Source organism: Thamnophis sirtalis, unplaced genomic scaffold (genome assembly GCF_051295495.1).
Source record: "Thamnophis sirtalis isolate CommonGarterSnake01/CBP01778 unplaced genomic scaffold, rThaSir2_p1.2 scaffold_9, whole genome shotgun sequence".
Taxonomy (NCBI): domain Eukaryota; kingdom Metazoa; phylum Chordata; class Lepidosauria; order Squamata; family Natricidae; genus Thamnophis; species Thamnophis sirtalis.
The window spans coordinates 29,524,088-29,551,625 of record NW_028261389.1 but is presented as its reverse complement, the minus strand read 5'-3'; the positions used below and the strand labels follow the sequence as shown (position 1 = coordinate 29,551,625).

At 40.2% G+C, this 27,538-nt stretch overlaps 2 protein-coding genes across 4 annotated transcripts; one reads left to right on the top strand and one right to left on the bottom strand.

Moving 5' to 3' along the window:
• Positions 1 to 1,425: 1,425 nt before the first annotated feature.
• Positions 1,426 to 9,303, top strand: SLC16A8 (solute carrier family 16 member 8). The gene is made up of 4 exons (XM_087722501.1): positions 1,426 to 1,654; positions 3,936 to 4,079; positions 5,385 to 6,251; positions 7,531 to 9,303. The coding sequence occupies exons 1-4, from the start codon at positions 1,426 to 1,428 to the stop codon at positions 7,908 to 7,910; spliced, it is 1,620 nt and encodes a 539-aa protein (XP_087578627.1). The 3' UTR covers positions 7,911 to 9,303.
• Positions 9,304 to 12,239: 2,936 nt separating this feature from the next.
• PICK1 (protein interacting with PRKCA 1) lies at positions 12,240 to 27,061 on the bottom strand. Of its 3 annotated transcripts, none has more exons than XM_014054957.2 (13): positions 26,884 to 27,061; positions 23,847 to 23,937; positions 22,340 to 22,451; positions 21,106 to 21,234; positions 20,933 to 20,999; positions 20,723 to 20,812; positions 19,862 to 19,915; positions 18,374 to 18,436; positions 17,280 to 17,413; positions 15,464 to 15,556; positions 15,139 to 15,189; positions 13,426 to 13,570; positions 12,240 to 12,815 (listed from the first exon to the last, which is right to left on the bottom strand). In XM_014054957.2, exons 2-13 carry the CDS (start codon positions 23,885 to 23,887, stop codon positions 12,562 to 12,564), a joined length of 1,233 nt encoding a protein of 410 aa, XP_013910432.1. In that variant the 5' UTR covers positions 23,888 to 23,937; positions 26,884 to 27,061; the 3' UTR covers positions 12,240 to 12,561. The 3 variants fall into 3 exon arrangements, with proteins under 3 accessions (XP_013910432.1, XP_013910434.1, XP_013910433.1); XM_014054959.2 differs by having other exon boundaries at positions 23,847 to 23,933; XM_014054958.2 differs by lacking the exon at positions 26,884 to 27,061 and adding an exon at positions 26,706 to 26,806.
• Positions 27,062 to 27,538: the final 477 nt, after the last annotated feature.

The window sequence follows — 27,538 nt, the reverse complement described above, 5'->3', positions numbered from 1 at the left end:
GGTTTCCTTATTTCTAAGATATGGAATACATTGACCACATTGGGTTATACTTGTGCGTATCTGTGAGTAATCTGTGACTCTTGTAGGGGTTTTCTTGTAAGCCAAGTGATTAGCAGAAAACAAGCAGTGAAGTTCAGTTGACCAAGGGGATCGATCAGATGGAGAAATCACCCTCACCTAAAATCACTTTTAAGCCTCTGTACTTAGTGCTTGAAGCTTGACACAAAGTCAACATTCTGTGAGTCATACAGTCCACTGAACCACTTGTTAGTCTTCATGCCTAGGTAGAGACAGGTAATCTGAAACAAAGGTTCTGAAATCTCCAAGAGGTTTGTTTTGAGGCAATGGTGCACATATAAAGCCCCTCAGCTGGAGTCTTTTGGAGCTTCATATTGATAACCAGAGCATGAATAATAAAAGGATTAAGGTAAATACCTTGGCCTTCAAACCCATTAACTGGGCATGCTGTTACATTGGTGATAGTGGCAGAGAAAGCTTGGAGGTTGCTCTCTTCCATTTACTTGACATTTTACAGGTAAGGTCACTTCAATTATCACATGCTATAGCATGGAAAGATATGTCTAGAACACTGTTTGGGGGGCTATCATTAGCTCAGTAGTCCTTGCCATCCATGATTATTAACATTAGCTAGGATTGAATTTTTAGTTTGGACAAGGGATAAAATGCGACCGGTTCGGACCGGTTCACCTGAACTGGTAGTAAATATGCTACCGGTTCGGATGAAATGGTATTTCCAACGATCAGCTGTGATGCACAATTTATATTAGCTAAAATAGTCGGATTTCTTGCTTTCTAGCTAATCTAAATTGCGTGGCACAGCGGATTTGCCCCCCTGGTTCTACTTACCTTTGCAGGTGTGCTCAGTAGCAGGCTCCGCCCACTCACACAGATGTCATCATGCCCCATTTTTTAAACTCTGCGCATGTGCGGAAGGCCCTGCGCATGTGCGGAAGTGGCATGTGCGCTCACATTTGCGAACTGGTAGCGAAGGTAAGTTGATTTCCCCCCCTGGTCTGGACCTCTGAGACGACCAAAGATGAGTATGAATTTTACTGCCCAAGGAAGACATTTGTAAAGACTGATTCATTTTATTCCCAAAATCTGGTTTAAAAAAGCAAAATTTAAAAATGAAAATGTTTTGTCTGTCCTCTGATTTTACTATATTATCAGTTAATATTGCTAATATACCCAACCTCTCTGGTGAGCACCAGGTTGGAAAACACTGTTCTAAATTTAAGGTGCAAGAAAATGATACACATGGACAAAAAAAGGAGGCGGATACCCAAAGCAACGGGTGGCCCGTTGGCCGCCTCTGCAGGCTGCCCCTGTGACCATTCTTGTCCTTCTGTCTTTGCTACAACCTGTGCTCCACTTGCTTCCAGGCTTCTTCTCCTCGTTTGGGCCATGAGCAGAGATGATGTGGAGGAAGGGCAGCTGCCTGAGAAAGCAAAGCCTCCTGATGGTGGCTGGGGCTGGATCATATTACTGGGCTGCTTCGTCATCACTGGCTTTTCTTATGGGTTTCCCAAGGCAGTGAGCATATATTTCAAGGACCTGATGCATGATTTCCATGTGGGATACAGCGACACAGCTTGGATCTCATCCATCATGCTGGCCATGCTGTATGGAACAGGTAAGAATTCCACATGGAAAAATCCCATTGAGGTATAAATCCACTTAGGGTTAGGTCTCCTTGAATTCGGACAGCAAAATGGAGTTTGGCAACAAATCCGGAGTACTTGGGTATGTTTAGGAGGGCACTGACTTTTTGAATCAGCCTTATCTACACTTCCTGGTAAAATACATGGAAAAATCCCATTTGGGATGTAAATCGACTTAGGGTTAGGGTTAGCCTCCTTGAATTCAGACAACAAAATATCCCCATATCTTTAGAGCAAAACTGTATACAGCCACACTAATGTCATGAATGATTTAGCTATTTGTTGAGAATGGCTATGCAAAAGCCAGCCCTTTCCATCTGTCTTCCTTTATGCTCATTCACAGGCCATGGCTACCACTATCTTAAGCTTGGCAGAGACCTATGGTATCCATTGAGCTTTTTAAAAATCTTCAATCCCAATATGTTTTGGGACAAGGGGGGATGTGGGAGATGTTAAGAAAGAAAACCCCTACAACATGCAAAGACATATTTTTTTAAAGTTGAAAAGTTCAACTCTATTCATTCTACACACGGACACACAAATAGTGAACCCCACAAGCTAAAAATAGCTTCCCGAACCATGCCTTAGATCATGGGTCACGTTATGTTCTTAATAATTACCCTGCGGGGCTTCCTTGCAATTTTGAAAAATTGAGCAGAGAAAGTCTTATTCCACATCAAAAGTTAAAACTGGAGCCTTTGTCTTCATTGCTTGCAAGCGTTACCTAATTTAATTTTTTTTTAACGAACGCTACAGTCCAAGTTACAGCAAAACCATATTGTCCCTTCCCTAGACAGATTTTTGAATAAGTAGAAAGAAAATGAAAGGGAAGATTATGTCGGCAAAATAGAGTGGGGAAAAAAGAGTGTGACATAAGAGTTTAGGTGGCTGTACCCATTGCCACATGCAATGCAGCACCGAACAATTTTTCCTGTTGGAACGCAGCCCACAACAACCAAAACTGATATTGTCTGCCGCCCTATGTCTGGCAGCACCGGGCTTCAGCGTGGCTTCAGCGGGGCTCTATGGCAGACACGGTGGCATGGCTTTAAAGTCCCAGTGCAGCTTTCTGCCATAGAGTGGGACGCGTCCTGCTCTATGGCGGGCACAGCGGCATGGCTTTAAAAAATAAAAAATAAAGTGCCAGCCTGTGCGCCAACAGAGGCAGGTAAAACACACACACACACAAACACACACAAATTACTTATAATAATACAAATTACAATTACTTACAAATTACAATAATTTTGAATTCCTCCCCCCCTTCCTCCGACCCACATACCTTTTCCAGCTGTTTCACAGAGGATTTCAACTCTCCTCTTGTCTGCATGATGAAAATGTAAAAAATGTAAAAAGAAAAAGGCAAGAGCTGCTGGTCAGGCTGGATTAGCTTTTGCCAGAGTCTCCAATGGATGACTCTGCTTAACTGTTTAAAAAAAGCCTCTAAAAAAGTGCCCTCTACAGGAGGAGGCGAGAGCACCATGTGCCTCATCTACATAAGGAATTTTTCGCCTTTTAACCCTTGCTTAACTCTGCTCAAGTGATCATAAAGATAGACTAAATGAGGCACGTGGTTCTCTCGCCTCCTCCTGTGGAGGGCACTTTTTTTAGAGGCTTTTTTAAACAGTTAAGCACTAAGCAGAGTCATCCACTGTGACTCTGGCAGCAACTACCTCAGCCTTTTTCCTTTTAATTTTTTTTTCTTTTCATGATGACAGTGGTGAGGCCCTGCCTCCCCTGACTGCACGTCACTGCTTTAAATATACCCAATAAGATGGATAAGATATCATCTAACATTCCAGGAAGCTCTATAACAACCTAGACACTTTTGTAGTTCTCCAAAACGTCTTAGTTTTAAACATTTCAAAGCTTGCAGTTTTTCACTCTTCCTGAACTGAGTGATCTTCAATAATGCAAAGTCTGCAGTGCCCAGGCGGCTGGGACTTAGAATCAATCTAGCAGCACCTGATTGGGGAAAACTGTTACCCACAATCATTGCTAATCATGAAAGCAAAAATATCTATCTGTTCCACATTTATGGCATTCCCCCTCGCTCCTGACACCACATATGCAAAGCTTAAATTTTCCAAACTCCACAAAAACCATGAAAAGGCAACGGTACCTTCACTACTCAACAAATCCAGGCCATCTTAAGATCATCTGTTGTTTGGGATTAGGAAATTGCTGCGGTTTTGCCTTCCTTTCATATTATTCTGGTCTTGCCCCTTTTCTGATTTCTGGGATGCCCTGCAGGACCTTTGAGCAGCATTATGGTGAACCAGTTTGGGTGTCGGCCTGTGATGCTTGTTGGGGGGCTCCTGGCTTCCTCTGGAATGATCCTGGCCTCCTTCACCACCAACATCATTGAACTGTATTTGTCTGCTGGAGTGCTGACAGGTGAGCGTTTCCAAAGTGGAAAAGAACCCCCCTTGTGCAAGTCTACTTCAGAAAATGATAGGTAACATGACATTATTGAAATATTGCCAGGATGATGTATGCTATATAACTGTCATGGCAAACCTATGGCACGGGGAGCCATATTTGCCAGCACGGCAACCCTCAGCTCTGGCGTGCATGCGCGTGCTGGCCAGCTGATTTTCAGCCTTCTGGAGGGCCGGGGGAGGCAGTTTTCGCCCTCCCCAGGCTTCAGGAAAGCCTCCGGAGCCCAATGGGCGAACAGGAAGTTCGTTCCTGAACTTCCGGTTGGGCAGTTAGGCCTGTTTTTCACCCTCCCCAGACTCAGGAAGCTTTTCTGAATCCTGGGGAGGCGAAAACAGAAGGCCAGGGAGGCTCCCCCTCCCCAGGCTTCAGAAAAGCTTCAGGAGGCTGGGGAGGGTGAAAACTCACGTGCAGGTGGGTGGGCACATACACACAATTTTGGCACACCTTTAGAAAAAGGTTAGCCATCACTGCCATCTAATGTAGCTTTCATGTTTACCCTTCAGATCCGATGTTTGAGAGAAGCTCATATATGTCTCTATTGATTGTAAGGAGAAATAGCTTTAAATAAGGGTGGAAAACAGTTATAGGGACTTAGGGTTCCCAAGATATTTCTAATATACAGTTCTCAGAAGACCCAATATAACCAGTGAGAAATGATTCTGAGAATTGTAATTCAGCAACATACACTGGGCTATACGGGTAGTCCTTGACTTACAGCAATTCATTTAGTGACCATCAAAGTTGCAATGGCACTGAAAAAAAGTGACTTATGACCGTTTTCACACTTATAACTGTTGCAGCATCCCCAAGGTCACATGCTCAAAATTCAGATGCTTGGCATATTTATGATGGTTGCTGTGTCCCAAGGTCACGTGGTCCCCTTTTACAACCGTCTGACAAGCGAAGTCGACGGGAAATCCAGATTCACTTAACAACCATATTAGTAACTTAACTGCAGTGATTCACCTAACCATGGTGGCCAAAAAGGTCATGAAATGATGCAAAATGTACTTAACAAATGTCTCATTTAGCAACAAAAATTTTGGGCTCAATTATGGTCGTAAGTCAAGTTTAAAAAAAAACTGTAGTTTTTTATTACTTGTGTTGAAGAGCAACTTTAATGAAGTTAAATTAAATAGCATATTTGGGGGGGGGGGGGATATCTCCTTCAAATATAGGGACCCTGAAACTTTTGCATCAGTTGAGACTTGAGAGCTGATGTCTTTCCATTGATGGTTCCTCTTGTAATTTTTTTTCCAGGTTTAGGGATGGCTTTGAATTTCCAGCCTTCTTTGATAATGTTGGGATCCTATTTTGACAAACGCAGGCCACTGGCCAATGGGCTAGCTGCAGCTGGGAGCCCAGTCTTCCTCTCAGCGCTTTCTCCACTGGGACAAGTCCTGCTGGAAAAGTTTGGCTGGCGAGGGGGATTCCTCATCATGGGGGGGCTCCTCCTGAACTGCTGCACATGTGGGGCACTCATGAGACCCTTGGCAGTTGGCACGAAGAAGACAAGGGAGAAAGTCACGGACACTTATGAGACTAAAGAGATGCTACCAATGGGAGGAAGAACAGAAGAGGTGGACGGCACCCTGGACAATGTTAAGAAACCCAAGAAACTCAAGAAGAAAAAGGCCAAGAAAACGAAAAGCTTGTTAAATTTTTCGATCTTCAAAATCCGGGGTTTTATCATTTACACCATCGCCAAGTTCATCATGGTTCTGGGCCTCTTTGTGCCCACAATTCTATTAGTCAACTATGCCAAAGACACAGGAATACCTGACAAAGAGGCGGCGTTTCTTTTGTCCATCATTGGCTTCGTAGATATTTTTGCCCGTCCATCCTGTGGGTTGTTTGCTGGGATGAAGAGGATACGACCCCACATAACCTACCTGTTCAGTTTTGCCATGCTCTTCAATGGCCTGACAGATATCGGTAGTGCCAGGGCCAACACCTACACATCCCTTGTCATCTTCTGCATCTTCTTTGGCATTTCCTATGGCATGGTGGGAGCTCTGCAGTTTGAAGTGCTCATGACTATTGTTGGGTCACAGAAATTCTCCAGTGCAATTGGGCTTAACTTGCTCATTGAGGCCGTTGCTGTGCTCATTGGACCACCTTCCGCAGGTAAGTCTAACTACCTTTCTTGTGTGGAGCTTCCTTTGAGGTAGGCCATATTCAGGCTTAGTCCTATTTATTTATTCTGTTTCTCACAAGCTGCGGTGGTGCAGCGATTAGAGTGCAGTTCTGCAGGCTGCTTCTGCTGACTGCCGGTTGCCTGCAATTTGGGAGTTCGAATCTCACCAGGCTCAAGGTTGGCTCAGCCTTCCATCCACCTGAGGTGGGTAAAATGAGGAGCCAAATGGTTGGAGGCAATAAGCTGACTCTGTAAACCTCATCTGCAGCATGCTTCTTCTGCCAGACCTAATGAGATGGACAGATGTCACTGGGTGGAGGTGGCCCTCAAATAAGGCAGAGGTCAAAGCCCACACTTTGAATTGGACCTGAAAACAAATTGTCAACCAACGCAGTTTGCAGAGCAAAGGTATGGCATGTGCCACTCTAGGCATACGCATAACTGTTCTGCAGTGCTCTGCTTTGTATCAGCTGATACTTGCTGAGGGCAGCCCCAGGTAAAATGCATTATAGTAGTCACTCAGGAAGTGACTGAACTTCCTGGGCCAGGAAGGCAAAAGAGACAGAATGCAAAGTTGTGCCAAAGGTCTTCCAGCCACAACATCTATCTGCTCTTTGATTTACTTTATCATGTTCTGTCTCTAAGGTTATACTGTAATAAATAAGTGACGGGGAAAGTGTGTGGAATGCCCATCCAGTTGCCATTAGTTGATCAGGTTAATGTTCATGGATACTTGAGGTCAACAGCATTTTGAAATACAGGGTCTAATGGGAGAGCCAGCTTGGTCTAATATTTAAGGCACCAGAGTAGAAAGCGGAAGCTGCGAGTTCAAGTTCTGCCTTAGCTGTGAAAACTAGCTGGGTTATTTTGGGCCAGTCATTCTCTCTCAGTCCAATCCACCTCACAGAGTTGTTGTAGAGAAAACAGGAGGAGGAAGGTGTGTTGGCTATGTTCATTGCCTTGAATTATATGTAAAAATAATCAAGGCAGGATACAAATAAACAAATAAATCTCCATGTTACAGAAATACTGTGTTTATCTCTTCCGTAGTGATTCTAGTGCAGCCCTCAGTAATTCTGTGAATGAAAAGGGGGATGTATGAAAATGTGTTTATATGTATGTTTGGAATTCATACTAAATAGAGGCCTAATTGAAGTTCTACGTTTACAAAACCTGCAAACTTACAAGCTGCATGTCTAAGCACCTCCGTATGAAACTGTGGGAACAGATTACAACGCAACTATGCTATGCTTTGTTTCAAAATCGCAGGGCTACTGGTAGACGCACTCAAGAAATATGAAATTATATTCTATCTGGCTGGCTCAGAAGTGGTCTTGTCTGCTCTCTTCCTGGCTGTTGCTTCGTACTGCTGCTTGGACGTGAAGAAAGAAACTACGCCTCAGCTAGAGAATCCATCGATAGTTAGAAGTAACTGTGAAACGGAAGAAGCAGAAGCCGATCTACAGGAAGCAAAGGAAAGCCTCGACAATGATCAGTCTCTGGCCCACAGCACTGACAGTGTTGGAAGTGACAGCGGGAATCATTCTGCAATGGACAAAAATGGTGGACACCCCAAAGGGGAGAATATAACTATGGTTCCAGATGGTTGCAGTTCTGATCAGCTAGAGGAAAGAGTTTTAGCAACATAGAGAGCCAAAAACAAACCAAAAAGACCCAAAGGCCCAGTGATATCAACACATGGGATCTGATTTACTCAAGGAGGAGGATATGGAAAGAATAAATTCTTGAATGGTATGATGGCAGGGTGAGGATCCAGGGAGAAGCTTTTTTTAAAAAAAAGATACATATAGTCAGAATGGTACTATAAACAAAAGTTATGGAATCCAAACCATAGCATACCTCTGCCATGAATAACAAATTGTATAAATCTCTTCAATATTATATGAGTTTGCACTCATACATATATCAGCACTTACAATACGTTACACCCACATTAGTTTTAGTGATCTGTTGGCTGCTAATTTAATATCACGTCTTTATCCATCTACCTCTACAGTCCTGGTGTTCAGCAAAACTTAAAACGTGGTTATTCTAGCTTGAACATGTGTTTAATTATAATATCAAAAATGTAGAACAGAAGAATCCTTGTAGCTGGGATTGAAGAAGGAATAATGTTACAAACTGGCAAGCAGGCATTTTAAAACATGTGGCCAAATATCATATTCTTGTTACTGATAGTAAGTAGATAATTGGTCAAAACTAGAAGCTTTTATCCATTCTAAATTAGTATTAGATGACAGATGTGTTGGCCAGATTCTATAAATTTCAGAATAAACCTCTTCGATAAACATGACAAGAAATTAGAAACAATTTTAGCTTTGCCTTAAATAGAGCTAGCATGATGGTGCTACGGAAATTAGAATTTTTGTATGCCCGTTGCAAATGGTATATCAGATAATTTATGCTATGACTCAAGCCATAAACTGCAAGTGACTGTCCTTTGTGGGAACAATTTGCTACTAGAAACTAAGAAATCATAGAGCCACAGTGGTGCAGTGGTTAGAATGAAGTACTGCAGGCTACTTCTGACAGCTGCCTGCAATTTGGCAGTTCGAATCTCACCAGGGTCAAGGTTAATTTCCAAGGTGGGTAAAACGAGGATCCAGATTGTTGGAGGCAATATGCTGACTCTGTAAACTGCTTAGAAAGGGCTGTAAAAGCACTGTGAAGCGGTATATAAGCTTAAGTGCTGTTGCTATCTAGATCCTCATTGACAATATGATGCAGGACTTGTGGGCACAGAAATTTAAAGCCAAAGTAAATACTTGTATTTATTGCTCACAACAGAAATTATAAGACTTGTATGCCTAATATATTTTCAGAGTTGTAAAACTGTAAGCATATGTGACCAGTATATGACTAAAAGTAAAAACATGCCATAACTTTTTATCTTATTAACAGACCCAGTTTTGTATGTTTTCTTGCATTCTGCTGGAAGAAATAGTCTTGGAATCTTTTAAAGTCTATACATAACTAGAAGGAATATTTTTAAAAAAATAAACCTTCTCTGATCTATGTGTTGTTCATGTATTGTGTATGTTATTGTATGCATGTATGGATACACACACAGGCATGCACACACAGAGAGAAACAGTCTCAGCTGCCTTAGTCTAGGTGTCATAGATTGACTAGACTGAGATCTCTAGGGCTTTCTAGATGTGAATTTGGAAGGCAACAGATTTTTTTAAAGGTTTCATTTTTAAAATAGTTTGGATTTAAGATGCTTTTAATTATTGCAGATGTTGTAGATCAGCTCGTTTGGTTTGCAAAAAAATAATAATCGTGGATAGTCTGATAGCATATTTTCCAATTAAGACATTTCATTAAAAGTATGCATGAGTTTTTGTGATCTGTAGCTCAGTTCTTCCCACAGGACAGCAAAATCAATGTAGGGTTTCAGTTCAAATAAGGCTGGGGGTGGGTGGGTGAGAGAGTTTGTTTGCCAGATGTCTCCCCCTTCTGGGAGGTGATACGATGGGAAATGTTAAAGGAAAAATCAGGCAAAAAGGAAGAGGTAAGATGGCAGAGCACGGAATATTTTAAGCCAGTAATATTGTTCTACTCAGGCAGGTTACAAGTTCAAGAAGTTTCCACATGACTTTATGACTATCCGTAACATTTAATCTAAACGGAACTGTATTTCCATATATTCTGAACAGTCAATGTTAATCTTACAAAATGTGCTGTCTCTTATCATAATGCCAATGTGGTTGGAATAGGATAGAGCTGTAGTCCAACAGATTAGGAGTACTTTAGGCTGTATATGTGAGATGAGCCCAGAACTCCAGAGAGTAACTTTCGTTTCAAACAAGACAACAGGCACAGAAACGTATCTGTTCTGATGGCCGTTTTTTCCTGCAATAATTTTGCACACAAAGCAGACAGCCTTATTTGTAGGTGTATTGTAGTGAATTCACATATGCCACATTTGATGTGGATCCAGGAGAGAAATTCAATTGGGAAAGTTCTTATAATAGCTTATAGTATATGACACCATAGCTACCGATAGCCTTATCCAACATTGAAATATTCAATGGGGTACTGATGGAGAGCAACTGTCCCCGTCTGGAGAAGGGGTCAAGCAAGAAATTAGTTTGGAATCATTACGTAAACACAAGAGAATAAGGTCTGACCCCCTCCTGAATGACTTTGAGTCTTATCTAGTCTTTCCCAGGTGAAAGCTACCAACTGAGCATTCCTCTGGAATAGACATAGAACAATAAAGTAGCTTGAAGTGTGGGTCTGGTTGTTCACACCTGACAGGTGCCTATCAATACAACTTATTTTCTCATTTCTAGCACATTTGAGAGGAGTTGCTGATCAAAATGATATAAGAAAGTCCACCTGTGCTTGTCTGTGGGTTTGGTTTTTAGGGACATTTTGGAAACGTTTCCCTTTTGGAACCAAATGACTTCTGCAATCTGGAAGGAATTTGATTCTTCCATTATTCAATTTTTTTTCTACTATGGTGTAAACAGAAGGATTAAGGAGACACAAACCTAAAGCTTAAGTTGGAAGGAAAAAAACCAGAAACTTCATATTCTTATTAGAGAATAAGAATCAAGTGGAATCGAGTCAAATTGAATTGTGGGGCTAGCTAGGACCTTGGAGGCATCTTAATCCAACCTCTTTGTCAAAGCAGGAGTCCTTATTCCAATCTGGACAAATGGCTGGCCAATCTTTTCTTGAAAACCTCCAGCGATGGAGCCACCACAAATTCAGAAGGTAAACTGCTCCATTGTTTTAATTGTTCTGTAAGGAGATTTCTCAGGTGGGGATAAGCTTCCGCCCATTGTTTCTTGTCCAACCCTCAGGTGATTTGGAGAATAAAGATACCCTCTTCCATGTGACAACCCTTCAAGTATTGGAAGACAGCTATCATGTCACCCCTAAGATTTCTCTTTGTTAGTCACTCTGTTTGACATGTAAAATCCCAGAGATTATTTTGACCCTAGCTTGGCTTTCTTTTGGTGTGTGTGTTTGTGTGTGTGTGTGTGTGAGAGAGAGAGGAGGGGGGAGAGAGAGGGATAGAGGACAGGAAGCAAAAACCAAAACCACAGGGAAACATGTTCGTCATAATACTCATATAGTTTTTCTTCTTGCCAATTGGCACCAACTACACCAATTTAAGGAGGAACAAAGGCCCTTTCTTCTCAAAGGCAATACTTTATAATTAAACTATTTTATTTGAAAACTCAACAAAACTTTGAGCAGCATTCCTCAACTTTGTTACTTTGTGGGTGATGGGACTTGCAACTGGAGGGTGGCAGCTTATGGAAACTGTGATATAGGATGGGGAGACTTCTTCACAGCATATTAGTGGCATTTGTCAAACTTTCACATTATTAGCCATCATGTAACATGTTCTATCAGTGATTCCTGATAGGTTGTCCCCATTGGTATAAATATTATTGCAGACAATTTTATTCTTTTTGATTTTATTTCTGGCCTATTTTTTGTAATTTTGTTTTTAGATCACGTCTGAATATTGCACTTATTCGAGAAAAAAAAAAGCAAGAGTAATATTAGTAATTCTCCCCATTTCTTTTGAAAGTTTATCATTCTCATTTCTAAGGCTGCCAAATTGACGATTAATGAGTGGGAAAGGAGTGCTAGGGGGACAAACATAAGTCTCTCTCTCCACAAAGACAACATTCAAAAGGGGAAAATGTGTAGATGGTGAATTGTATGAATTAAGAACTTAAGTCTTAAAATGGTGGACTTACTGTTAACCGCAATAATCTTTATGTCTCCCTTTTAAGGGCCTTGGCAATGCAGAGAAGTCAACATTTTAACACTAAATTTCCCCAAGGGCAGTAATATCATTCAATATTAAAAATGACAGAAAAGTGATGGAAAAAGAAAACCCCAGGAAACCAAAGGTGTTCAGCATTTTTACATGAGATACTCAGCTACTGAAAGAAAAAAGAAATAGAAAGAGAGAGGGAGACTGAGAGGAAAAGAAGGAGCTGTATATTTAATCATAGTCCATCTACACAGGAAGCCATATTGGGGAGATGGTTGAAGGCTGCTTAAAGGTAATTTCAGTCCAACCAGGTCTGGAGGAGGTCCATGAGATTTCGAGAAAAGCACAAACGGAAAAAGAGAGATTCCCCCTCCCCGCAAGATTTTGCATACATCATTACCCAAATGCTCCCATTCAACACAGAATCTTGATTCCCTAGTTGGCCTTGTACAAACAGAAGAGTCACTGGACAAGCTGCCTAGAGAAATAAAATTTATCAGTCTCTGACGGGATTTATGACAGGATTTAGAAATTCAGGCATCATCAATGAGTTTCTCTCCATTTTCTTCCTCTTTTTTATTGCATTCTCTACTTCCACAGCCTTCCTCTTCCTCCTCATCGTCTGCTCCATCCGTGAAGACATCCTTTTGGCCGTAACTCAATGTGGTACGTGCAAGGTCCACCTCTATTGGGAAAACATCTGCTTCTCTTAGCACAGCATAACAATCATCATAGTAGTTGGAAAGCGTGGACACAAAACGCTGGAGTTGGAATACAATATCTTGCACTGCAAAGGAGAGAAATCATTGAACAAAAAGGAACAAAAATACACCTTACCCCTAAGCTTATAGCCCAGGTCGGGGATGTCAAACTCAATTTCATTGAGGGCTGCATCAGGGTTGTGTTTGACCTTGGGAAGCCCGGGTGGGAGTGGCCAGCTTGACATCAATCATGTCGGGGGTGCCTGTGGTGGCCCAAGTGCTCTGCCAGTGAAAACAGGCTCCCGGGCTCCGTTTTTGGCTGCGATAGTCTCCTGCAACCCTCTGCCAGTGTAAATGGAGGTTGGGAGGGCTGCCTGGCAGAGGCATTGTGGGCTGTCCTTTGCTGTTTCTGAGGCGGCCCTGGGAGCCAGATCTAAGCACCCCACAGGTCAATTCCGGCCCCTAGGCCTTGAGTTTGACACTCCAGGCCCACTCAAGGCTTATGCATGACAATAATCAAGCACTTTATAAGTGGCTAAGGTGCTATTTTGGCTCTTTCAGGGCTCTTTCATATATATATATTCATCTTAGAAATATTCTTATTTCTAAGGAGCTTGATAGTTTTCATCTGCAGATCTGGGTCCCTCAACATTCTGGGAGGCGAGTTGGATCTAAACAAAAAGCAACCACACTTACCATGTTTCTGGTCTAGCAGCTCCATCTTTTCTAGCACATCCTTCCTCATTTTGGCAAAACGTGAACGTGCCTCCTGGCGGCAGCGCAGGATTAAGCGATATTCATAGTTCCCAGTTCCAACCCGGTAGAGAGGCTCTCCCATGGCCTACCAAAAATAGTGTTACTATAACAACCGACGGGGTAGATTGAGCAACATCTCATGTATGTATTAAAGCTTCTTTCATGCACCCTAGCAAACTCTGAACTCCTCACATGATGCTGCTACATCTTTACTTGGCCAAAAGTCAGACATTAAAGCATCTTTTGCTAAAGGAGCAGACGCCTAGAACCCCGAGGGCAAGAAAACCAACATTTAAGGAAACAGAAACTCATCACAAGGTCATCACATGGTAAGTGAGATCAAGGGACAAATCAGAAAGGTTGTCAGTTTTTCCAGTCCAAATTAATGGTGAATCTATCCCATAATTAACAGCAACTTTAATGCAAATCAATATTGACAGAATATGCTCAACGCTCCCTGGAGCTATTTGCTCCACACTTTAATCTTGATCTTTAAAACTGAAACTTTAACCTCTGTAATTTGCATTAGCTATAATTTTATAGCTAATTATTTCATAATAATTTCATGTAATTTGCATTAGCTATAAAGTTTCTTACCATATGCCTTTTCAGTAAAAAAAGAGAAAAATCTGCTATGAATCTGGTTCTCAAGATTTCAACTTTAGAAAGCTTTTCTTTTTGCTCAAATAAAAATAACGGCCCGCCAGATGCTTATCAGATGATTTGGCCTTTCCATCTAAGGCTGAGAAAGGATGATGTGCTGGAGATCATAATTGTCATTATGAGTAACAAAAGCCACAAAACACTTCTCTGTATTGAGTCCACTGGGATATTATCTATCCATCTTCTCTGCAGTGACAATCAAACATTTGGCCTCTCTTCAGTGGAACTCATTAATACTTAAACAATCTATGATTGTGCAACGCAAGCGAAACAATCTATGATTGTGCACTCAAAATTCCAATCTGGTCCATCGTTTCTGGAAGGTGTCAGGGTGGAAATGCTGTCCTTGGAGCATGCCAGATGAAAATGATAGCTGACATAAAACATTATCAATCTCAGTTGAAAAATTGAAATCTATCTATCTGTCTGTCTGTTGTGTGTGTGCGTGCGTGTTCCAGCATAACTCTGGAATGTCTCAAGCAATTTCAACTAAACTTGGTACACAGATGATTTACTTTCTGGGAAAAAATACTGTAGGGGTAAGACACCCCTAACAACCCTTTGGGTATATGTTCTGTTAAGATACAGCCTATTGTGCCTTAAAATGGCTTGTACTGTACTGCCGTAAAATGGCTTCTACTGTACAGCGCAGTGGAGTCGCCATGGTAACAACCTCACAGAACTCTATAAGGGGGCTCCCCCCGGTAACAGAGAAAATCCAACATTAGAAATTACGTTTGGACTGAATATTTTCCTGCTATAAATAAATACCCAGACAACATCGGGTTATCAGCTAGTAAGGTATAAACTTAATTCTTAAGCATCTTAAGAGTTAGGGAAAACTGAGGCATCTAGAAGGTTCATTTGATAACAACACGGAATGAACACAATAAACTTCCCTAAATTTAAATCTTTGAAATCAAGCAAGTATCTGAGTATGTCTATGAACAAATCTGGAATCTCAGCAGAAATTAGAACCTCTGTACTTACAATGCAACTGTATTCTTCATCATCCATCTCTTTCACCTTTAGACAATACGACTGAAAGGGAACAAAAAGTGCAGTGTTACAAGTTACAGAAGAACCAGTTATAACAATGGAAAAAATAAAATGTCCACAATCCATTCCATTAAATGCAGCATTATCCTGAATTGTTAGGTATATTATATGCACAACATAAAAAATTTAAAAAGCAGAAAAGTTTGATCAGTTTACATTCAAAGCAAAGCAAAGACTGAAATTCTCTTTCAAAGAACATGCATTTTAAGCCCCTTATTTTTTTTCTAAAGGAATAATTAAACAAAAAACAGCTCACCAAATACTCAAACTTGACATCCAAATACTTCTTGATAGTTAATCTGGTGTCAGGAATTGCTTTGTTCAGATAGGTGTTCAAATCAGTCAACATCTGTAAGGAAATACTGGGAGTGAAAACTGAAGATAAAACAAAATAAAACAGACAAGCTTTCGTATGTGAGAAGGCTCACCACCCAAAATTAGCTAGTAAATAATTTGGGGATATTTCCATCAAGTATCATAGTAGTTAAGCCATTTGACGCATAGTAATAGATCAACTTTGTCATTAGAGTAGATGACAATCTTATTCCTGAGCCAATATTTTTCAGAGTATAAGATGCACCTTTTTTCCTCAAAAAGGCTGAAAATCTGGGTGCATCTTATACATTGAATACAGCATTTTTTGCCTCCTGAAGCCCTGCCACTTCACCAAAATGGCCGTGCATAGCCTTATGAAGGCTTTCAGAGAGCTCCTGGGGGCTGGGGAGGGCAGAAATGAGCAAAAAATGTACAGCCCTCCTGAGCATTGCTTTTGCTGGCAGAGGATTGCAGGAGGCCATCCCAGCTGAAAACAAAGCTTGCAAGGGCCACTTGTACCCCTCCCCTCCCCGAGAGCTCCATTTTTGCTGGCAGAGGATTGCAGGAGGCCATTTCAGCAAAAAACAGAGCTCGGGAGCCCATTTTCTCTGGCAAGCTCTCGGGCCACCATAGGTGGCCCTGACACAAGTGAGCTCATGCTGACCATGCCCACCCTGGCCAGACCCACCCTGGTCCCCCAAGATCAAACTCAACCCTGATGTGGCCCTCAATGAAATCAAGTTTGACACCCCTGATTTAGAAGGAAAGAGCCGAGGTGCCGCAGTGGTTAGGGTGCAGTACTGCAGGCCACTTCAGCTGACTGTTATCTGCAGTTCAGCGGTTCTAATCTCACCGGCTCAAGGTTGACTCAGCCTTCCATCCTTCCGAGGTGGGTAAAATGAGAACCCGGATTGTTGGGGGGCGATATGCTGACTCTGTAAACCGCTTAGAGAGGGCTGAAAGCCCTATGAAGCGGTATATAAGTCTAACTGCTATTGCTATTGCTAAGGAAAAGGTTCCCATCTATATCTTTGGGTAGTGACAGTGCTACACTGGAATTCTAGACAGGTAGACTACAAACTTAAAACCATTGGGTTAACAAATGCTTGATGTTATCATGGTGCTGAAGCAAATAACTTACAACAGTTCTTATGCTTAAAACTATTGCAGTGTCTCTTGCAGTGTCACATAATCAAAATTTGACAGCTTGGCAACTGGCACGTATTTATGATGCTGCTGTGACCCAAGGGCACATGATAACCCTTGGCGACTTTCCCAAGGGGCTTCCAACAAGTGAAGTCAATGGAGGAAACTGGATTCGCTTAACGACTAGAGCAAGAAATCAGACACTATTCCTTTAACAATTGCATTGCTTAGTGACAGAAATTCTAGTCCCAATTAAGTTATAAATCAAGTACTACCTGAACCTCAGACATAGTGGTATAAAACATATCAACTCTCAAACAGTTGTGTTACCTACCTAGATTATCATACTAAAATGATATTTTATCTATTTTATTTAGAACATTAATATGGCCATCCATCTCACATGAAGTGATTCTAGAGAGCATACAACCATTACAATAAAACAACAAACACATATTTAAATTATCAATTATAGTTAATAATTGTTTTTATTTTAAAAAATGAGAATCTCCATAAACATATTAAAAATCTAGTGTTTAAGCCTGTGTGTACAGTTTTTACATAAAGAATTATTGTTTTGAGCATAATAAAGATAAAACACACATTCTTACTGGTTTAATGGTTTTTAAAAGATGGATTCCAAATTTCTCAATACTGCGATGAGCATCAGCAAATTTTACAAACGCTTCACTGGCCGCTGGCTGAGGTTCCCGTACACCAATAACCGAAAAAACATCACCAAATGCTGGTCATCATACAGCAAAAACATGCAATAGAAACTGGAGTCAAAAATCATAGGTGTACTTTCTACATGGCTCAATTTTTTCACTTCAGAATGACTGATACCCTGAGGATAATGAAACTTGAAACCTGACATGGTTTCAGGAGGGCACCGGAATGCAAACATGCCTAGATTTAGACTTTATGCTGTCCCATTTTAAATCTCATTCTAGTCAGTAAGCTAGAAGATATTTTTCAATAGGTTTTTCTGGATAATGGCTCACACAGACCTGGTACCAGCCCTGCATGCAACCCAGATAGTCTAGCCCAAATTTTGGAAACCAGTGGCCATATCTGGAATTTGGAAAGAATATTACGGCCATTCTCACAAAATTGGTGCCATGATGGTTATGGCCAGGGATAAACCTGAGATTGTGCTTCGCAAGGTTTTCTGTTTCCTTAAGTTTCCTTCTGTTTTTCTTGTAGGCAACCAAGTACACTTCCTAAACACTACTGCAGACCCCCATCAGTTTTTTTCTTATAAATTCATCTCCGACATTAGCAGTGGCCAGAAGAATGTTGGAAATATATAACATGCTTACTTAGCCTTTTATTTTGTAGCATACTAGTTGCATATTATTTTAATGACAATGAGCTAAAAATAAATTAGACAGAGTCAAGTTGGCGGAATCGGATTAGAAACTGGGTGTCTGTGAGTTCTAGTCCCACCTTAGGCACAAAACCATCTAGGTGATCTTAAAGCCAGTCAATTTATCTCAGCCCTAGGAAGAAGGCAATGGCAAACCACTTCTGAAAAACCTTGTCAAGAAAACTGCAAGGATTTATCCAGGCAGTCTCCAAAATTGGACACAACTGAATAGAAGGTGGGGGGGAAGGTGGAGCACACATTAGCATCTCAATACAAGCTGCTATGCTATTTTTAAAAAGGTTATGGCCATAATTGGCAAATGCTCTATCCATTTACCTCTGTGAGTTTGAGACAGTTCAAAGAAGGCTCTGAGGAGACTCTTTGTATGCTCTGTCATCCCTAGGCAAAATAGAAGGAAAAAAAATACTAAGTCATTCATTAAAATCTCATCTATCTAGGAACTTTTGTTACTTTTCAGTCTATATTTTAACACTAAACCAGATGTTTGGTAAAAGGAAACAAAATCAAAATATGGTTGGGGACAAGTCAACACTGATATGGTTTTAATCTGAGATTGCCTGCAGAGGTAACTGAGTAGCGAAAGCTGTACTGACCAAGTGCAAAAGTCATTCTTTGCTCTTCACTAGTCATATTCTGTGCTTCTGGGAACAGTTTGCTCACCACAATGGGCCTATAGTTACTAAACCACACAAAAGCATCAACTCTTTCCATCTAATGTAGGATATCTGCTTGTGGCTCTAGGGAAGAAACTCTACCTACAGACCGAAGAACTTGTCAACAAGACTAAAAATAAGCCATGCTGAAAAATTTACTGATAAGAAGCCATGCTATCAATATATCAAGCAAAATAATGCTTCAAGGTGATTTTATATGGTAAACAGGATATAAGCAAACAAATTGGCAATTCCACCACTCAATTGTGATCCTGATCTCAGGATCTACCCTGTTTCCCGAAAATAAGAGCCACCTGGAAAATAAGCCCTACCATGATTTTTTTCAGAATGCTGGTAATATAAGCCCTACCCCCTAAATAAGCCCCGGTTAAGATTGTCAGCAAGACGGACACATTTAGTACTGTATTTTCCCCAAAATAAGATCTAACTGGAAAATAAGCCCTAACGCGTCTTTTGGAGCAAAAATTAATATAAGACTCGGTCTTATTTTTGTGGAAATAGGAGTACTTGTAGTTGCCAAATATTCTCTACTTCTCTCTACTACTGCTCCTTTCCTTCTACTGAGAAACATTCACTCTCAAATTCATAAACTGTTATTGTACTAATTTGCAAGATAGCAGAAGGTGGGAGACAGTGCAATGTCAACACATACGAGGGGAGTTTTACTATTTTTCAATTATTGTGTTTTAATGGAGTGGGGGAGACTTTACAGCAGCTTCACAATACCATCAGCCATGGTTGAAATGATACAAAGTCTGTCCTGATGATCATTATTGGCACAATAATGGTTGGAATGTTCTTGAAGATGCTGTAAGTCACTAGTGGGGAAATTATCTCATTCTGTGTGTTTGCATAAGAGGGAGTTTATCTTAAAAAGGCAGTGGATTGAAGAAGGCAACTTTGTAGATGAGAGAGGTGAGAGAGACAGTCCACATCTGCTCGTCAAATGTTCCAGATGCACGCAGGCCTAACCTGCCACTGCATGTATGTCATTAAGGGCTGAAAGGCTGCTCATGTACTGTATGTACAATGTACTTACTAAAAATCAATTGATCTTCCAAGAAATCATGATTGATATGAGCTTAAGATAACATTTTTCCAGACTACAAAGGAAAAAAAATGTCAATACCTTTATATAGTTCTGCAGTCCTCTCCAGCTCTTCTAATCGCTTTACCAAGCCATCTAGAACAATAAATAAAAGAAGTGGATTACAAAAGTAAATTATTCTAAGAGCATAAAGTGTTACATCTATTATTTTACATCCTGCACTTGGGAATGATTGTCTTTCTTCAAGGACACTGTTCCAGGTACTGTAGGAATCCCCTAAAACAGAGATAAAAACTCAAACGTCTGCCAACTACCCCTGCTTTCACCACCACAGAGATATAAATAATTGGAATTGAGATCGTGTCAGATATTTATTTCCTAAACATTGAGGTTCATACTAAAAAGACAAATGCAACAATGAAATACAATCTGAGAGTGAGATAAATTTGATAAATCTCTAAATTTGATAAATCTCTATATATAAAAGCAAAAAACCACACGCATCATCACAAAATCTCAGGAACCGTAAAGCCTGCAAACTTGAAATTTGGCACCTCTGTTCCTCTTGGCTTCTAGATGTTTGCTAAGAAAGGATTTTTCTAAATGACCATCAGATCATTAGTGTTTCTTTTATTATTATTAACACGTTCTGATGCTAAGGAGTTAGACACTCTACTCCCCCTCCCCATCTGAAAAGAACTCTGTTCCAACTACCACTTGGGCACAGGCATGGGCAGCACGTGACTCATCCAGACTGCGGGCTGAGAGTTTAGACATTCTACTCCCTCTCCCCATCTGAAAAATGCTCTGATGCTAAGAAGTTAGACTGAGGGAAAGAAGGGGATAAGATAGGAGAGGCCTCTGCTGGGCAAGCAAATATAAAATGTGAACAATATCTTTGTTTATCTTGATTTAAACATGCAAGTTCAGCATAGTACTTACCATTGCAGAGGATAGCTCGGCTCAGTCCTAGGGCATCTGCTGTCCCTGAGCTCATGTTCTCTACCAGACGGTGCTTCACTTTCTTTAGCACTGCATTCCAGAAAAGAGACATATAATCCATAAGCACCATTTTCCAAAATGTAGCATAATCCCTGCATTTCACAAAAAACAGGCTAAAAATAAATAAAGAGAGTCAAAGTCTTTCCTTACCAATGTCTAAAGTTTTTCCCTGCTTTGGATCAGCCTGGAGCTTGTTGTAATGAATTGTCACTTCTCCCTAGAAGACCAAAACCAAATATTATGGGTTGGTAAGAGAAAGGCACTACTACTTGCATGAGCAAAAACCCAAAATTTACATTCCAGCAATCCTTGGAGTTTCTCACCTTCACTATCTGTATCATTTTGGCTACTTCTACTTTGGTTTTCCCTTTGACTGACTTCCCATTCACGCCTGTGATTTCATCACCAGCTGCCAACGTTCCATCAAGAGCTGCAGGAGTATTGTCAAATACCTGAGGAGAAATACATAGTGATGATGGAAGAGCCGTGGTGGTGCAGTGGTTAGAATGCAGTAACTGCAGGCTAACTCTGCCCACTGTCAGGAATTCGATCCTGACTGGCTCAAGGTTGACTCAGTCTTCCATCCTTCTGAGGTTGGTAAAACGAGGACATAAATTGTTGGGGGCAATATGCTGACTTTGTAAACCACTTAGAGAAAGCTCTAAAGCATTGTGAAGCCGTATATAAGTCTAAGTACTATTGCTATGATCAAAGAAGCCAAAGAACTATAGTTTTCATGCATAATTGCTACTTTTCTTTCCACATTTGTTACTTATAAAAATACCTTAATTTTCAGAAGTATCATGACAGGACATTTATAAACACTTGTTGCTTATATCTATAGCATGTGGTGCTGAAGCCGTAGAAAATCTAGAGTTACTTGGTTGAAATATGCCATTTTACTGAAGGTTTATCTGATATCCATTCTTCTATAATAAAAGTTGCTAAATGACCTGAAGTGTTTTTTAATCCAGAAATTTCAAACTAGGCGCTTTTTCCTCCACTTTCCATCGTTCACTCACCATTTGGGCAGCTTCCTATATCATACTTCATTAGACACAGAAAGAAATCTTACTGCCACTTGTGAAGAGGTTCATAGTCTTTTGAAATTAGAATACATTCAAAACTAGGACTAAATTGAAACTCTCTTGTTTAACATCCACGGTTAGAGCATTCTTTTAAATGTTGAGTTCACATATAAGATTCAATGAAATTGAAGTATCTTCTTAGTCCAGGCCATGCTTATTTTTATGAAAAAGAGAAATTAGCCAGACTAGAAAATACATCAATTTTGTTGTTTAATTTATCTCATTGACACATAAATGGATAAATCAATTAAAAAATAAATTATTTATTATCCCATAAGCTTTATGCACTGTAATCCACCACTCTTTGCTTTTTGCTTTTTTTACTATTGTTGTTGCTATCGCTACAGGCTACAAGACCGGATCTTTAGAAAATGTCCCACAATCAAAATTCTGCTTCCAGGATGTTGCATGCAATTTTCATTATTATTATTTTCTTTCTCAGAATATATTCCTCTTCCCTAACACTAACCTGGACGATATACAGGCAGGGGCAATACTGGGCTCCTCCACCTATACTAATTCCAATCAGATTCTGAGAGTCTTTCTTCAAGGTCACTGTTCCAGGTACTGTAGGAATCCCCCTAAAATAGAGATAAAAACACAAATACCTGCCAACTGCTCCTGCTTTCACCACATCAGAGATATAAATAATTGGAATCGAGATTGTGTCAGATGTTTATTTCCTAAACATCAAGGTTTAGACTAAAAAGACAAATGCAACAATGAAATACAATCTGAGAGTGAGATAAGTGGTCTCTAAATTTGATATATATAAAGCAAGAAACCACACGCATCATCACAAAATCTCCAGAACCGTAAAACCTACAAACTTGAAATCTGGCACACATGTTCATCTTGGCTTATAGGTGCTCGCTAAGAAAGGATTTTTCTAAATGACCATCAGTTCATTAATGTTTCTTATATTATTATTAACACACTCTGATGCTAAGGAGTTAGACGTTCAACTCCCCCTCCCCATCTGAAAAGAACTCTGTTCCAACTGCCACTTGGTAATGGACATGGGCAGCACGTGACTCATCTAGCCTGCGGGCTGGGAGTTTAGACATTCTACTCCCCCTCCCCACCTTAAAAACACTTGGATGCTAAGGAGTTAGATTGAGGGAGAGAAGGGGATAGGAGAGGATCAATGGGGCAAGCCTGAGGGAGAGAAGGGAATAGGAGAGCCAAAACGTCTTGCATGATTAAACTCTGGTCTCTTGCTGATATTTTTTAGCCTCAGATTACCAGCCAGCACGCCTTAGATTTTAAATTAGTTTCATGGCAGCATAAAGCCAGATGCAAATTTATTAAGTTCATTCCATTATTTTCCAGCACAGATTACTGCTGCACTTCTAGGACTTACTGTCTTTTTAAAAATAAAATCTGATTGTTTTTCTTGCAGGCATTAAAATATGATACTTTCAGACATTTATCACAAACTTCTCCTGTAATTTTGACAGTATATATATATCTATATTCTTATTGTAATTTATTATTTTCTCACTCAGTTCTCTCCAAATCTGTTGGATTCTGAAATCACAATCTATATAATAAGACTGCCAGGAGAATATAAATTCAATCAAATAAAAGCTGAAAAAGAGTAATCACCTAATAACAATAGAAAAATTAATCAAACTATGTCCATAATTGCCTAGGTTACATGTTTCTTTTTTGTCATTTAACCAAAGAAATACTGAATATTTTGACTTGACTTCTACAGAATATTCTTTCCCAATCCAAACTGGAGAAAAAGGTCTGTAAATGAATAAAGTGCCAATATTAAGGCATTTTGATTTGGCTCTAAATCTATTAGTCTCTGAGTGTGTTTTGCTATTTTTCTGAATTCTTGTTGTATCTTTTTTTTCAGTTGAGAAATTATTGTTGTGTGCTTTCCAAACAATTCTAATTCCACTTCTCCCCAAATCAAACACAAAGACAAACATTACTAGCAGGAAACAGGGAAAAAGAAAACTTACAGCTTATCTTCCTCAATGTCATACTCCAAGTCTGCAAACATTGTTCTAAATTAGTGATCCCTTTATGAAGAATCTGATTTTTCCAGACTACCTAAAAGGAAAAAAAAAATCATCAATGGAGATTACTCATCTCATATTTTCATATGCCTATCAAAATCTTTGTCTTTGAGTTTCTAACTTCTCCTGTATCAGTTGAACAATAAGAAAAACTGCCTCCAGGAATCAATACACGGAACATATTACCATTTATGATGGACCTATGAGGAGGCTAAAAATTTTTGGAAAAAGATCAAAAATTGGCTGGAAGCAATAACAGGGGTTAAAATAGAATGGAAACCTGAAGTTTTTTTATTAGGAATAATGTCTGCGAAATACAAAAAAGAAATCCAATATTTAATATTACATATAATTACGGCGGCAAGGATTGCCTTTGCCCAGAAATGGAAAAACAAATGTAACTCCAAGCGAAGATGAAATAATAAGAAAGGTTATGGACTGTGCTGAAATGGACAAACTAACTAAAGAAATCCAGGGAAAAGAAGAATCAGAATTCTACCAGATATGGGATAAATGATATAGGTGGATGGAGGAAAGAAACAAGAATGAATGAAGGAATATAACAAAACTCAAAAATAATGGTTATGAGTAAAATAAGAGGGTTAAGAATGGTGAAATCCAAACGAAATAGGGGAAGGGGAAATAATATAAGGTGAGCGGTATCGATTGATAATTGCTATTAGAAAGAACAGGAAGCCCCTGTTCGTATTGTATTGTGTAAATGTGGTGTACATCTAAGTTTTGTGTGTGTATTTTACATGTTTGTTAATAAAAAATAAATAAAAGAAAAAAAGAAAAGAAAAACTGCCTTTCTTCTCAGGTTATTATCATTAAACGATCTATGAAGCTATTTATAAAATATGAAAAATATCACAATATAACGTAAAGGCCTAGTTCCCAACTTTAAAATGTTTACAGCTAAGAGAGTATAAATTATAATAAATGCTATGTCTCAATACTACCAAAGCTTTATTTCTCAAGCCCAGTCTTCAAGTAAGTGATTCTGCTTGGATGATATCCGGCATCATTAAGCAAATCACTGTGGTCATTAAGCAAATCTAAAGTTATGAAGGGAATTCCACAGCGGCAAATATGAACCCATTCTTCCCAAATGAGTATTTTTGCCATAAACCAGCAAAAAAAACCTTACAAACCATGATCATGTGACTGCAGGAGCTGCAACTAGTTCTAAAGACCAGCCTGTGGTCAAGCACCCAAAATGTGATCATGTCAGGCAGTTGTGGCATGACATTTTACAATTGCTAGAAGTGCTTTATAGACCATACAGCTTGCTACACAGGTAGTCCTCAACTTAGGACCATGTAATGATAGATAGTTCAAAGTTATGACAGTCTCAAGAAAAGTGATTTGTCCTCAAAGTTATAACTGTCAACTCTCCTTTTGGTCTCATGATTGCAATTTGGACGCTTTATAGCCAGCTCACATTCATGAGCGTTGCAGGATCCTATTATCACATGATCACCATTTGTGATTTTCCAGCAGTTTTCAACAAGCAGTATCTATTGGGGAAGTCAGACAACATGATTTTCTTAATCAGAATAAAAATGGTAATAAAATTGAGTCCAATCATGTGATGACTCATTTAACATATCACTTAGCAGCCAAAATTCCGATCCTAATTGGGGTCATAGATATATCATATTTTTCACGGATGAAGCATCAGACTTAAAATACCAACTTTATTTTCAATCAGATTCACTAGTTTATCTAACTCTATACTGTCTGGTCTGGCTGGCAGTACTTCCCAATCTCAAGCAGTCCTGATTTCCCAGTCCTGCTTCTTGACTTTTCAACTGAAAACTACTTCAAATGGAGCTGTCAAAATTTAAATCATCTTTTAGCTATCATTATTTGTGCTAGCTACCAAACAAGTAACTCTTTTAAAGATTAATGCATAATAGCTGCAGCAATTAGGTATGTGCATTCTCAAAAATCCATGTGATTTGTAATGACCAAAACCTGCTACACAAGTTCAAATTGGTTAACTCTTAGTCTTTGACAACTATTCTCTCTTCCTATTTTGCCATGTCTTGGAAACATCATTGTAACCTGTATCTTGGAATGTCTAATAAGTTTTTTTAAAGAAAGGCCTTTAAAACGTTTGATATAAATTGCTTTCAATATCCACTAGATATGTAAATACAAACTGGTGCTAAAGCTGCTTTTTGAGGCTGCAAACAGTCACTTATTTTCAGAAGAGGACAACAATAGTGGTATAAGAGTTAGAGTGTGATGTAGTGGTTAAAATGCTGGATTAGAGCTGGAGAGTTTCTGGTTCATCCTCAGCCACAAATAGGAGGAGGAAAAATTTCCTGACAGTTAGAACAATTAATCAATGGAACAACTTGCCTCCAGAAGTTGTGAATGCTCCAACACTGGAAGTTGTTAAGAAGATGTTGGATAACCATTTGTCTGAAATGGTATAAAGTTTCCTTTATATATAGCAGAGCTATATATCCCACCCTGAGCTTCTGGACGAAAGACATACATCTAATAAACAATTGTTAGTTTTGAGGACCAGAAAAAGTTGAACTTAGCCACCAAGCTGCAAAATTGACTTGGGCTGACGTGTTCATAGGATAGGCTTTTGCAAGGTATAGGTAATAAAAGGCTGTCTCCCCAATCTTTCTACACCCCCACCTCTTCCACCCCACTCCCACCCAGCAAAGCACAATGAAATATACAAATAAATAAGCTAGGCACATCCCCCCTCCGCCCCCCATTGACAATCTTAGGCACAGGAGTCACCTTGCATAAAGGACCGTGGACCAGAAACGTTACCTGTTTTCAGTGGCCAAACGGGGGGGGGGATTTACTGCCGAACCCAATAGGGAACCCCTCTTTCCCCCAATCATCGCCCCTTCCCAGAGGAAGGACAATGCTCTTCCCCCAAGAAAAATGCAGCCATTCAACCACTGCCTAACCGGAAGCCTCTGCCTCCAGCTCCTCGCCCACCTACCCGTTTTTCTCTTCCCGTAAGAGCAGCAGGACCCGGGTAGGAGCGGGGGAGCTGTCTCCCACGTCACTGCCAAACCTGCCCGTACGACTCCGCCCCCAACTTGCATAGATCCAGGAGGCTTTGAGTTAAGGAAGATATAGGAAACACCGGGTTGGGTTGGGTTGGGTTGGGGGGGGGGGAGAGAAATCACCTTACTAACGTCTCGCGATACTAAGCTTGGACTGTGCGATCTAGTTTTAGAAATGAGCCGCCTCAGTAGGTACTGTAGTAAGACGCTCTTTTGACGTCACAAAGGCGCGGGCGGGGGGAACCGAGGGAAGAAGTCTGGTTTCCTTAGTTAAAGGTGAGCAAGGTGGAAAGTGGAGCGCCACGTTTTCAGCACAACGGCAGAAGATTGGTTGTAGTCAGAGGTCTTCAAACTTGGCCACTTTAAGATTTGTGGACTTCAACTCCCAGAATTCTCCAGCCAGCATTGGCTGGAGAATTCTGGGGGTTGAAGTCCACAAGTCTTAAAGTTGCCGAGTTTGGGGCTCCCTGGGTTGTAACAAACGATGAATAGGATCTGTTTCAGGGGTACAAATTGGCAAGTGGCTTAAACACAAGGGAGGGACGGTCCTTGGTGTTCTCTGAGCTTACTTGTTTTCTTGCAGACGTT